General features: G+C 36.3%; 3 protein-coding genes across 3 annotated transcripts; 2 read left to right on the top strand and 1 right to left on the bottom strand.

Annotated features, from left to right (window-relative positions):
* Positions 1-2912: 2912 nt before the first annotated feature.
* LOC145730475 (ovochymase-1-like) lies at positions 2913-10302 on the top strand. Its single transcript, XM_081981691.1, has 15 exons — positions 2913-3068; positions 3508-3665; positions 3718-3833; positions 3887-4140; positions 4568-4755; positions 5285-5430; positions 6181-6210; positions 8445-8659; positions 8710-8934; positions 9080-9199; positions 9249-9367; positions 9418-9527; positions 9586-9818; positions 9870-10054; positions 10111-10302. The coding sequence occupies exons 1-15, from the start codon at positions 2942-2944 to the stop codon at positions 10270-10272; spliced, it is 2388 nt and encodes a 795-aa protein (XP_081837817.1). The 5' UTR covers positions 2913-2941; the 3' UTR covers positions 10273-10302.
* On the top strand, positions 6221-7897 carry LOC145731098 (venom protease-like). The gene is made up of 6 exons (XM_081982695.1): positions 6221-6409; positions 6477-6677; positions 6732-6886; positions 6938-7044; positions 7094-7514; positions 7566-7897. The coding sequence occupies exons 1-6, from the start codon at positions 6301-6303 to the stop codon at positions 7749-7751; spliced, it is 1179 nt and encodes a 392-aa protein (XP_081838821.1). The 5' UTR covers positions 6221-6300; the 3' UTR covers positions 7752-7897.
* Scgbeta (sarcoglycan beta) lies at positions 10299-11604 on the bottom strand. The gene is made up of 2 exons (XM_081982696.1): positions 10846-11604; positions 10299-10789 (listed from the first exon to the last, which is right to left on the bottom strand). The coding sequence occupies exons 1-2, from the start codon at positions 11546-11548 to the stop codon at positions 10521-10523; spliced, it is 972 nt and encodes a 323-aa protein (XP_081838822.1). The 5' UTR covers positions 11549-11604; the 3' UTR covers positions 10299-10520.
* Positions 11605-11822: the final 218 nt, after the last annotated feature.

The raw sequence follows: 11822 nt of genomic DNA, 5'->3' as shown, positions 1-11822 counted from the left end.
GATCTGTTCGGCACGCCCCGATCTTATCTATGTCCCAAGAATGAGAGTATATGTAGTGCAGTCTGAGTGGGTATGATAACTCAAGATAGCACCTACAAATGTTTGTTTGTTTAGTTCCCATGTAATGCTATTAGGTACATGTTTGTCTTAATGTAGTCGGAGAGATTCTTTAAATCTTGTTTTAATACTTTGGTTTGGATTGTGGAACAGGAATTTAGTTGCGTTAAGTTATTTAAGGATGTTTTGCAAAAAATATAAGAAAGTGGCAAATTGCTCCAATTTTGAACTGGTATTTGTTATCTACTACGCTTACCAAACTAATTTTAGTCTTCAATGGTTACAAGCAAAAGCCACTTTTTTTCAAATTTTAGGTACTTATGCCATCAGGTCACATTTCATGCAACCTTTCGCAAAATCCACTCATTCAAGAAATTCTTAGTTGAAATGCATAACATGCCAAATTCATTAAAAGACATGTAGATGTATATGAAAATTGAAATACTCTATCTTTCAAGTCAAATTACTCGAAAGTGGATATTTTGACTGTTTTTGACGATATACTTACTATGACATATAACAAAACTTATTTACAGTTTTTCCTGGGTTCATACTTTGATTTAGGCTCTTTCTGTGGGTAATAAACAACCATACACTTGCTCCTTTTTGATGAAACATTTCATTGTCAACATAGGAAATACTGTTGCAGTCAAAGACGTTTCAAACAAAAGTTTTTCTGTCATAGAAAAATAGGAACATTTCCAAATGTTGTCAAGTTTTGGTTATTTCTTCAGATCTTCCCGAAAACGTATTATAAAAGAAATCCATTAAAATAACTGCAAGAGTTACAAACTATAGCGAGACTACTGATGACTCTTATAAACGTCCAGTAGGTACTCTATTTTTAGAGAAGGTGCTACAAAAATGAGGTTAATATTCTTATGTTCATTCGAAAGTCAGAAGAAATTTTTAGAGTCTATGGCTTATGGCTAATGTAAAGGTAAAAATTCACAGTTTTAATAAACTACTATTATAGCGAAATCGTTTGTTCTGAGATAATGCTAGAAACTTCTGAAAAGCATTTTTAGAAAAGCGGTGAATGTATTTTAGATTTGTAGAGAAAATTAATACTTACGATTTTTCTACTCCCTGTACACATCATTGAGTTTTACCGATTGTTTTGAGATTTGCTAAAAAATTGCTCTAACCATACCTAGAGAGTTTTGTAATCAGTATTGAAATGTATCGCTTTAACACAGCAAATAAAAGACCAACACGATTCTTTTTTGATAAATTGAAACAGAATAGCTGTAAGTCATTGCAATAAACTTAAACTGATTAATCTGAGAGGGTAACCGGTCGGCAAGATCTACAAAGAAATCTCATTGAAGGTTTCCCAGTACTAAGTACTAAAGCCGCTTTGCATGGGTATGCACGCGTTTTGAGTGGGCAGTCGCCTGTTGTTTATTAGCATTTCTATGAGTTTTAAATTAGTTTTCTAGTTAAATTATATCGACGGTTTCTGATCTACGAAGAACTGGGCTCGACCTCGAGCTGCCTGTATTATTTGTGTGCGCCAGGTGGCTTGACGTTTCCCTCGGGAGAGCTCTATAAGTAGATTTTCGTTAGAACTAAAGGAAAAATTCAAGTCACAGATTTTGTTATTTTTATGCACTCTAAGATTGTGTCGAATACATGTGCTGGTAATCAGCACTAATTTATTTCGTGATAAATTCATAAACAATTATTGTGGAATTGTGTGGTGAGAGTCGAAATATCGCGCTTACTTAAGTTGAGATCAAAAGGGTTAATGTTAATTCTCACGTATTGGAAAAACATTATGATGAATGATAACCTTTTCAAAGAGATCTATAAAGAAAATACATATACTTTCACCCTTCTGGCTTTGAATATTGGTGTTGATGCAATTCAAAATGCAAATGCAGGAAATCACACAGTGTTGTTTTGCTAGGTTGTGGAAAAATACATAATTTCTTTCTAGGTCAATAATTGTAGAATTGCATGAGGTTTACTTGGTTAAAACCATCCTTGTCTGCCTCTCATAAAATTCATTTTAGGAAGTAAACTTGTAGGATGAAATATTTAGACAGAGGTTTATTCCAATGTAATAAGAGTCTTGAAATGATGATATATATGCGAAAATGATCATTCCACTGTACTAATATTCGAAAAAGTACCTTCACCTTCTCACCACAGAACAGTTAAGTATAGTTTATTGCTGAAATAGCCCCAGAAAGATCTATTGCACCGGCCCCGAAGACATATGGTGCAGACAATCCTTCTGCGGTACTAACAATGGTTGCAGGGCAGCCTCAATTGCCCGACTTGTAAATTATTTACACACCTCTTATCTATAGTATGAATTATGACTTGAATCTGCCATCGTCGTGGGATGGACGTGTATGCACTAACATACAGCCCATAGGTTAGGTGGTATAATAAAATCGAGATACCACGACCCATGGCTCTCGTATAAGGAGAAATCTAAATCCAGCAGGAGTCGGATTTATTGCCAATGCCCTGCTGGGACGGAAAAAGCTTTAACGATGATATATGTGCATCACCTACTAGAGTTCAGTTAGTGTCTCTACCAGCAATTTGCTATTAGAAGATTAATAAGTTCTTAATAATCTGCATGTAAATGTTTTTACCTCGGTCGCTCTAATAATAAACCAGTTAAATGGGGAAGATTTATGGCTTGAGTCTGGGGAAAAGTTGGTCTGGTCATTGTCGATGCAAATTCTACATTTTGCTGCCTGCCTGGAGGCCATGGAAAATATTGATGAAGAAATTTCTGGTAAGCTAATCTCAGTACATTGCAAAATACCCGAGGTAATTATAATCAAAGAGCTATTGTTCTCAAAACGCAAATAGCTCATTCAATTTGCCTTAACTAGGTGATTAAGGACTTAAATTTCCTCAAATGCATCCATGTAAAGTGATTTTACTGTGTGGTAACCAAGCGTGGTTAAACATGTTCAAGTGGCATTTTTTATTGTTTCCGGTGTGGGTTATTTTACAGTCAAATGGTCAGACTATAGCAAATCAAAGTAAGTTTTTGACACAAATCAACTAGAAACTTAACTGTAAACCTAGTGTGTTTGTAAAATCTGCTGAAATATTGTCAGTGAACATGGAAAGTGAAAGAAAGGAATTAATACTAATACAACTTTTTGCCCTTAAAACTTTTTTTATTTTCAGCTTTTGGCATCAATTTTTGAAGTATTTAAGTGATGGTTGTATTTTTAAGGTACTCTGCTTATACTAGATATTACTAAAAATCATAAATGTATTATTTGCTCAAAATGTACTGAATAAGTTAAATTTGACGTCTCCTAGCGTTAAAACGGTGTAGAACTCAGGTTTTATGTCAGAAAGACAGAATGTGCAGTATTTCAAAAAACAGTGCAACAAGATGCGATACAAATTAAATAATTTGAGCAATATATGACAATATACTATACCATTTAGCAAAGCCTCTACTTTTAGAATGTTTGGAATACAGTAAAGCTGTCTACCAAAAAACTGACACAATAATCACCTTCAGAAGCCGTTTCACCCCTCAAACACAATCTACATGCGCTCTTTACGACAACCCTTTAATTGTGGGAGGAGTCCCAGCCAGGCCCAAAGAATTTCCTCACATGGTGCTTTTCATTTTATTTTCCTCATAAAAATGTTAAAACTCAACCTTCACAGGCTGTGATTGGTTTCGAGTCTCCAGACGACCCTCACCAGCTAGATTGGTATTGTGGGGGATCTTTAATCAGTGAACGCCACGTCCTCACTGCAGCACATTGCACCACATCTCAAAAGTAAACTTAACTTCCTTTAAAAAGAAACTTTAAACTAAATAAGTATTTTTTAGTGGTCCTCCTCAGAAAGTTAGATTAGGCAGCACCAGCCTCACGGAAAATGAGGACTACGTACAGGAAATTTCCATTAAAGGCATCATGAACCATCCTGAGTATCACAGACCGAGGAAGTACCATGATATAGCCATAATTTTTCTCAGTGAAATAGTGAAATTTACACCTTTTGTAAGGCCGGCTTGCCTCAGTACTTTGAAAGATTTTTCCAAAAATCAAGCAATTGCAACTGGTTTCGGGAAAACCGCACACGGTGAGCATTATTACTTGGTGCATCAGTTGCTATTCTGGTCTTCTGACCAAATTTGCTGCAGGTCAAGGCGGGTTGTATAAGTTTTATAATTTGATTTCCATGTTTTGGTTTCGGGTACGATAAACGCTTAGTAGACCTTCTAGAAAGTCTGGCTGCGATTTGTGTTCTGATAATCTTATATTATGTCCGCAACTCTAAGGTTTAGTGTTAATCAGAAAAGTGGTTGCATCATTTAAATTTTTTCATATAAAATTTGATGAATGTAGTCAACGTTCCAGTACTGTCCAAAAATAAAACTTGTTGTTGTTCTATCCTTTGAAACTCTGACTGATCAAAATCCAATGGATGAAATATGATCGAATAGTCCTATAGAAAAAAAATCACTTTTTTAAACTTCTTTCTAACTAAATATTCATATTTTGGATAGGACACGATGGTGGAAGTAATGTTCTTCTCAAAGTGGACTTGGACATTATTCCAAACTCGAATTGCAGCAAATACTTGAGATTTCGACAATACGAAATGCCTCAAAATCTAATAGATGAAATGATGTGCGCTGGATATCTTAAAGGAGGTCGGGACACATGTCAAGGCGACTCTGGAGGCCCCCTTCAGGTAAATTCTTCTCTTAATGCTAAGAAGTATTTAGTGGCAAATGAATGTTTTTTCGACAATTAGGTGAAGTTTTAACGTTGGAACTTATCAACTCAGATTTGAAAATTTTAGAATGTCGTGAATGGCCAAGGCATTAAACTATGTTCTTAATAAATTATGCACTGTCCCACCTGCTCAATACTTCATAAATAATAGCTGTTATCAAAGTCACTTAACTGTATTGCTTTAGGGCAATATGAATCTAAATTTTGCCTTAAAAATGACAAGTAAACAATTTATCATTCATAACAACCATTATTATAGCAACTTAACCACTTAGTGTAGGTATTATTAGAGCTAAGAAACTTAACTAAGCAAAGTTATAGATATATAAGTTAAAATCAATCAACAGGTAAAAAGTTAGTATAAAAGTATGTTTTAATAATACAGTCTTTGACGGAAAATAATGTGCCAATTTTTTTGTAACACATCTAACTTTTAAAGACAATTTTAAATTGAAAAATAATTAGAAAAATGTGACTATTTTCAGGTAATTCTCGACGAACCTTACTGCATGTACAGCATCATAGGAGTGACATCGTTTGGTAGATTTTGCGGCATGTCATATTCTCCAGGCGTGTATACCAAAGTGGATCAGTACGTGCAATGGATCGAGTCCACCATTTGGTCAAATTAGTATGGCAGATAACCTTAACCTTAAGATTCTGTACGTGATTTAGTAATGCTAAAATAAATACATCATAATATTTGCCGTTTTTTTTTAAAAGTAGTTCAGTTTTATATCAAGAGGGTCTCGGGGTCAATCCAATTAGATAGTTAATCAACTCAATGCTGGTGTCTCTTATATAGCCAAAGAACAATTTGGAATCAATTTCACTGTCAACAAATTGGTAATATAATAAAAAGTAGAAGAATTCTTCTGGCGGTTCCGGAAAAAGCCAAATGTGCTTTTTATTGACTGTCAAAATTTGTTACTTAGTTCACTCTGTCTGTTCTACTAAACGCATATAATAAGACAGTACTTTAATGCAACTGCTTTTCATAAGAAAAATTACTAAATTAGTGAAATGTGAAATCAGATAACCAATACAGTTATGCTACCTTTTAACCTTTTTCAGATATTGTCCAACAAGTTTTTCCATCTCCTTATCACTTATTAACTACGATGATACTTTCAATAAGGTATTTTTTGAACGATACCAATTCAACATTTACCAGACAACTATGATTTTCAATTTTTCCGTCGCTTTTTTTATCAAAAATCAGATGACAAATAAAGCACATAAAACGGTCAAATAAATTTAATATTGCTCCTTAAATAGAAATTTGAGCACCTAACCAGTTTGAGATTTAACTTAATTGTGTCATTAATGAGAGTTCCAGTAAACTGCACATTAATCTAAATATAAAATGTTAATTAACTAGTCACGGTCAAGACTCATATCGGCAACAGAAGTAAACAAAACATCGGGTAAATCCAGTTACTGGTTTGCGTTACTAGTGTGATTCAAGCGATTTTCTGCTGGTAAAGTCAAACAAGTTTCGATGACCTGTGGTCATCGTATTAACACAAAGTGCAAGTGGGTTAAAATGATTAAATTAGGACTGATTTTGTTACTGTTTAATGTTTATTATGTGAACTCACTGTACGAAGGTAAGGAGTAGCACTTAACTACGTTGAAATACAGACTTAAAGGTATTAATACGAAATAAACCATCAGGAGATCACTGTACTGATGATACAAGCAGCTCGGGTGTCTGCCAGCTGATAGACAATTGTGCGAGCGCAAGGGACAACATTCAAAACGGTGTTTTTCCAAAAATATGCGGATTTCAAGGAAACCAAGTTATTGTGTGTTGTATAATAGCACCGGCACCTGTGAAAAAGCCGGAAAGAACTCCTGGAGAAAAAGCCACAGAAAGTTGGTAGTATTTTAGTAGTTTTATCAAAGAAACTGATTATAATAAATCCGCAGTGTGTGAAAAATATGCACAATATGTTTGGGTAAGAAAACCTAGCCCTCTACTTCTAATAGGCGCAGATGATATCGTGACAAGGGAATGCCCTTTTGATAGATTGCAGCTGATAGTAGGAGGATCTCCAGCTTCCAGAAGAGAATTTCCCCACATGGTACGTATTTTTTAGATAAATGAAGATAATGCTTTAAGGTCAGGGTTGTAGGTCCAGTTAGGTTTTGGAGAGAATCCAGTAAACTGGGCTTGTGGAGGATCTCTTATAAGTGATCAGTATGTTCTTACTGCAGCTCACTGTCTTGACGATAAATCATTGTAAGTACAAGTTACACTTTCAAGACCAAATAAACAAAAATAATTTTAGGGGTCCAGTATTATACGCAAGAATGGGTTTCACCGACATAGACGACAAAGAGCACCTTCAAGAATATGACATAATCGAACGCATACCTTATCCAAATTACTCTGAACCAGCCCATTACCACGACATAGCTTTGGTGAAACTCAAAGAAAAAGCATTTTTGAATACTTACGTACGACCGGCTTGTCTTTACACATCGTCCCAATCGCCCTGGTCCAATGTTATTGCCATAGGCTGGGGCAGGATTGAATTTGGAGGCTCGGATAGTTCTGTACTGCTTAGAGTCATTTTAGAGCTGTTCAGCCAAAGTAAATGCAACAAAGTATATCGAGCAGACAGTAAGACAGCTAAATTAAAGGACGGCATTAGAGATGACGTTATGATTTGTGCGGGACACTCAGAGGAGTTAAAAGATACTTGTCAGGTGAGTTTTGTTTTGCTCGTAAGAAGTTGTGGAGCAATTGGTTACTTCTAGGGAGATTCTGGAGGTCCTCTACAAGTCTATAGAACAGGTGGTGGTGAAAATATGACCTGTATGTATGATATTATTGGAGTAACCTCATTTGGAAAAGGTTGTGCCTTGGCGGTGGACATTCCAGGGGTTTATACTAGAGTATCTTATTACGTTAAGTGGATTGAAGATATTGTATGGCCTGTATAGTTTTGGAGAAAACTTACTGATTTTACGCTTTTATATTTGCTATTACACCTTCACCATAGAAGTGAGAGTTACTCTTAATTTGTCAAGCAAACGATTAGCATATACTTATGAGCTGCCAAGTTAATAAATAATAATAGGTACACAAATTATCATGTATTTAATAAGCACCTATGATATGTGAGTTACATCTTACTCATATACAAGACCCCCTTCTCTGAAGCCCTGAGAAGTTCTTAAGTTTTATCTTTGCGACCATAAATTGCTAAAAAATTAAATCTAAAATTGGTAATTATAAATTTACTGATTTTTCTACAGAATTAGAATCCTCCAGTATGGTAGCAAAGCACTACAAATTATAGTGTGAATAATAATCATCAGAGAGCAGTTTACACTAGACCGCCCTGTATGGCATAAACTGCGCAATTTTGTATTTCCTGGATCAAACAAAAGCACACTTTTTTATTTAATTTTTTTAATGTGTGTCATCTGGTAATGTGTTATATGATTCACGGTTGCTTTCACAATATCTATTTTATGATTTGGCATTGAATTCAACAATTTGGATTCATTCTAATACCTGCAATTGTCTGCTTCACATGAAATGGCAGCAAGTTGCAAGTTTGCTTTACTGGTCCTGGTTGTTCATCTACACCATTTTGAAACATTACAGTATCATTTAGGTAAGTGTTCTTAAATCGTAGTTTATGTGCTTAGGTATATATGCTTTAAATACGCAGCCCCAACAAGTTGCCAAACAAATACTGGATTAGGAAGATGTGTGGACAATTTCTTATGTTCTAATAAAGTCAACTCGTCTAATGAGCAATGTCATAATGGAAAAGTTTGCTGTACAGTCTCGTTGAAAATTGTTACTCCCACTAACGCTCAACCCGCTCCACCAGCATCAGGTGAATTTTGATAACACTACCTGTAGTTGGTTTTAATCAGTAATTAACAGCTAACTCACCTGCACCTGCATCCTCACCTTCTGTACCTTCGGGATCGCCTGCTTCATCTCCAGCTGGACCACCTTCTGCAGGATCTTCTCCTCCATCGTCTGCTCCACCGGCAGGAGCTTCATCACCAGCTGGTTCATCTCCTCCAGCAGCACCACCAGGTGCTGGTGCTCCAAGTTCAGGAACACCACCAGCGGGGCCTCCACCTGCTGGGGGCCCGCCAAATGGTGAGTAATACTTCAGTTTTGAATTTCATATAGGCTAACAAGCTAGACTAAGGTCTACAAATTGCTTGTCTATGAAATTCAGGTCACAAATTCGTCCCACTTAGGAAATGTTTCTTAATTTACCTCACATTTGTCTCTATATCAGGTGGTCCTCCACCTTTGATGGGAAATATCATAGTAGATCCTCATATGCGCCCACCAGACTTGGATAGTATTGTGGTGTCGGCTGAAGAAGTGACTAGTACTGCAGCACAATTTGATCAACGTAAAGTATAATTAAAGAAAGTATTATTGCTTTTTAACTTTTTGTTTAGGTTGCGAAATGTACAACTCCATGGTGCAACCTAAAACCACGCCTGTATCAAAAGGATTAACTCCAGTTGTAATGATTTTTGGTGGGACTGAGTCACTGGAAAAAGAGTTTCCTCACATGGTAATTTTGACATAATTTGTGTTGGTTTAAAAGTTTATTGTCGGTTTTAGGCTGCGTTAGGGTACGGCAGTGGTAGTTTAATTCAGTGGCTATGCGGTGGGAGTTTGATAACTCAAAACTTTGTCCTTACTGCTGCCCACTGTTTGGCTGCACCACCACTGTAATTTAAATTTCTTAAAAAACAAGTTAACAAAAGGTTAATTATAAAACATTTTTAGAGGTGAAGTACGACTGGTAAAGCTTGGTAGTACTGTACTGAACCAAGATACTCCTAACACTCAAACAATGAATGTTATCCAGAAAATTCCTCACCAGCAATATGACAGTCGTACTCAGTATTACGACATTGCCCTTCTTCAACTGGACCGTTCGGTCACCATTAACACTTACGTAGTACCAATTTGTTTGTTCTCTTCCATTAACTATGAAGACAAAAACTTAGTTGCCACAGGTAATATTTATTGAGTTGCAGCGACTAAAAGTGTGAACGTTTATTGCGCAGGATGGGGAAGAACTGAAACTTCCCCAAGCAAAGCGGCTTTACGAAAAGTGTCTTTGGAACTGTTTCCTCAACCAGAATGTCAGGAAGCGTACAGTGCAGTATCCAAACAGCAACTTCCACTAGGAATCCAGGAAAACATCCAGTTATGCGCAGGAAGTCATTATGAAAACAAAGACACTTGCCAGGTTGTTGAAAATTTGGTTCCCAATTTTGTTTTTTAATGCATCCACTGAAAAAATAGGGAGATTCTGGAGGACCACTTCAAATACGCAAAAACAACCGATGGTACCTTGTAGGGATTACGTCCGTTGGTCTACAGTGCGGAACTCCCAACATTCCGGGGATTTATACACGAATAGCACCGTTTTTACCATGGATTCAAGAATATGTATTTGAGAAATAGTTATGTTTTTAAATGTAAACTAATAATTGATGTATATGGTTTTATTAAACAAAGTCGTAATTTGTACTCCTTCTGAAGCAACTTACTTAGGATTTCAAATGATACTTTTTTACGCTTTGGTATTATACAGGGTAGAATATTGAATCTAATAACTAATTATAGAATTATAGTAACCAGCCCAATTTTTTCCAGCATTTCAACTTGCAAAATTAGCAAAATACTCTATATTAACACCTAAGAAATATTATTTACATGCAAGGATTAAACTTAGCCGACATATCAGCTTGATGGCAATATACAGGGTCATTCACATTAGCAATAGGTAGTCGAAACAGTTTTCCCTGAGGCATACAAACGCAGATTTTAAACTGGGCAGTAACGTAGCTGGTTTTAGCCAATCTGGCTAAGGGTAGACGTTCCACGTCCACGTAGGTGCCTTCTTTACCGCTTAAAACTATGGAACCATTAATGGTTTTTAAGTATATGTCTTGGTCAGCGGTCCAAACAATTTCCCGAGCTAAAATGGAAAACCTTTAGAGTAAAGCAGTGTTAAAGAGTTTGAATGTAACTAACCTTCAACTTTAGAGCCTTCACTACCTTTTAAGTGTACCTTATCCCCTTCAATTTTAAGGGTTTCGTTCAATTTGCTACGGACTTTATTGGTTTCAATTACCTTAGACTTGAAGTTGTTAGTGTTTTTCAAATTGGCATAACTGGGATCAAACGCATCGAACAGTAACTCCTTCTTTGACGTTTGAATGCGGAATGAACTCAACTTACTGAATTGAGTTCCATTCTGTTCTACCTCCAGTTTAGTTGTTTCTCTATTAGGTCTGGTGTATAGGCTGAGTAAAACTGAACTGTTCTCGGCCGTCATATCTAAGTTTTCATTATTGAAGTTCTCCATGACCCCATCCTGCTTGTGGATGTTTCCTAAGTCAGCCTCCCCAAAAAACTTTAATGTTTGTTCTTGTGGTATCAGTTCGATGCTTTCCATTCCGCTGCCTATCCGCAGAACACCCAGTATTGTCATGGTCAGGATTAGATTGCCTACAGCCAGCAGAAATAGTAACACCACCAAAGTCCAAAAAGCAAAAGTTTTTCTCCCTCGTACTATAGTTTTAGTTTGCTGTTCTTGTACCGCTTTATAAGCGGCTTTAAAGTTGTTCAATGCATAACTTGAGGTTTGGTTTAAAAGAGTGGTTTCCCGATTTGAACTTACATCATCGTTATCTTCGGAAGGTCGGGGAGACGTCGAAGACGTGAAATCAGTCATGGTTTACACAGATGGTAAACAGATTTGAGTAAGAGCAAGCGTGGGTCGATTTATACAGGAAGGTTCGGCGTCGCGACGCTTTTAAGACATGCGTCCCGATACGAAAACAGCGGCGTCAGTCGATTTAATTTTAGAACGAAATCCAGGTGTTGTAATAAACGGGAGATATGTATTGATGTTGCATTCATTTACTATTCATGTACGGTAAAAGTATAAATTTAAGCAGTTTATAACTAGAAAATGTTACCATAAAATAGAACGCTATTCTTGGGTA

The sequence above is a fragment of the Ips typographus genome, linkage group LG6 (genome assembly GCF_016097725.1).
Source record: "Ips typographus isolate SLU linkage group LG6, UJ_Ityp_2.0, whole genome shotgun sequence".
NCBI classification, from domain to species: domain Eukaryota; kingdom Metazoa; phylum Arthropoda; class Insecta; order Coleoptera; family Curculionidae; genus Ips; species Ips typographus.
Note: the sequence above shows the minus strand (reverse complement) of the source record. Positions and strands in the feature narration are given on the sequence as shown.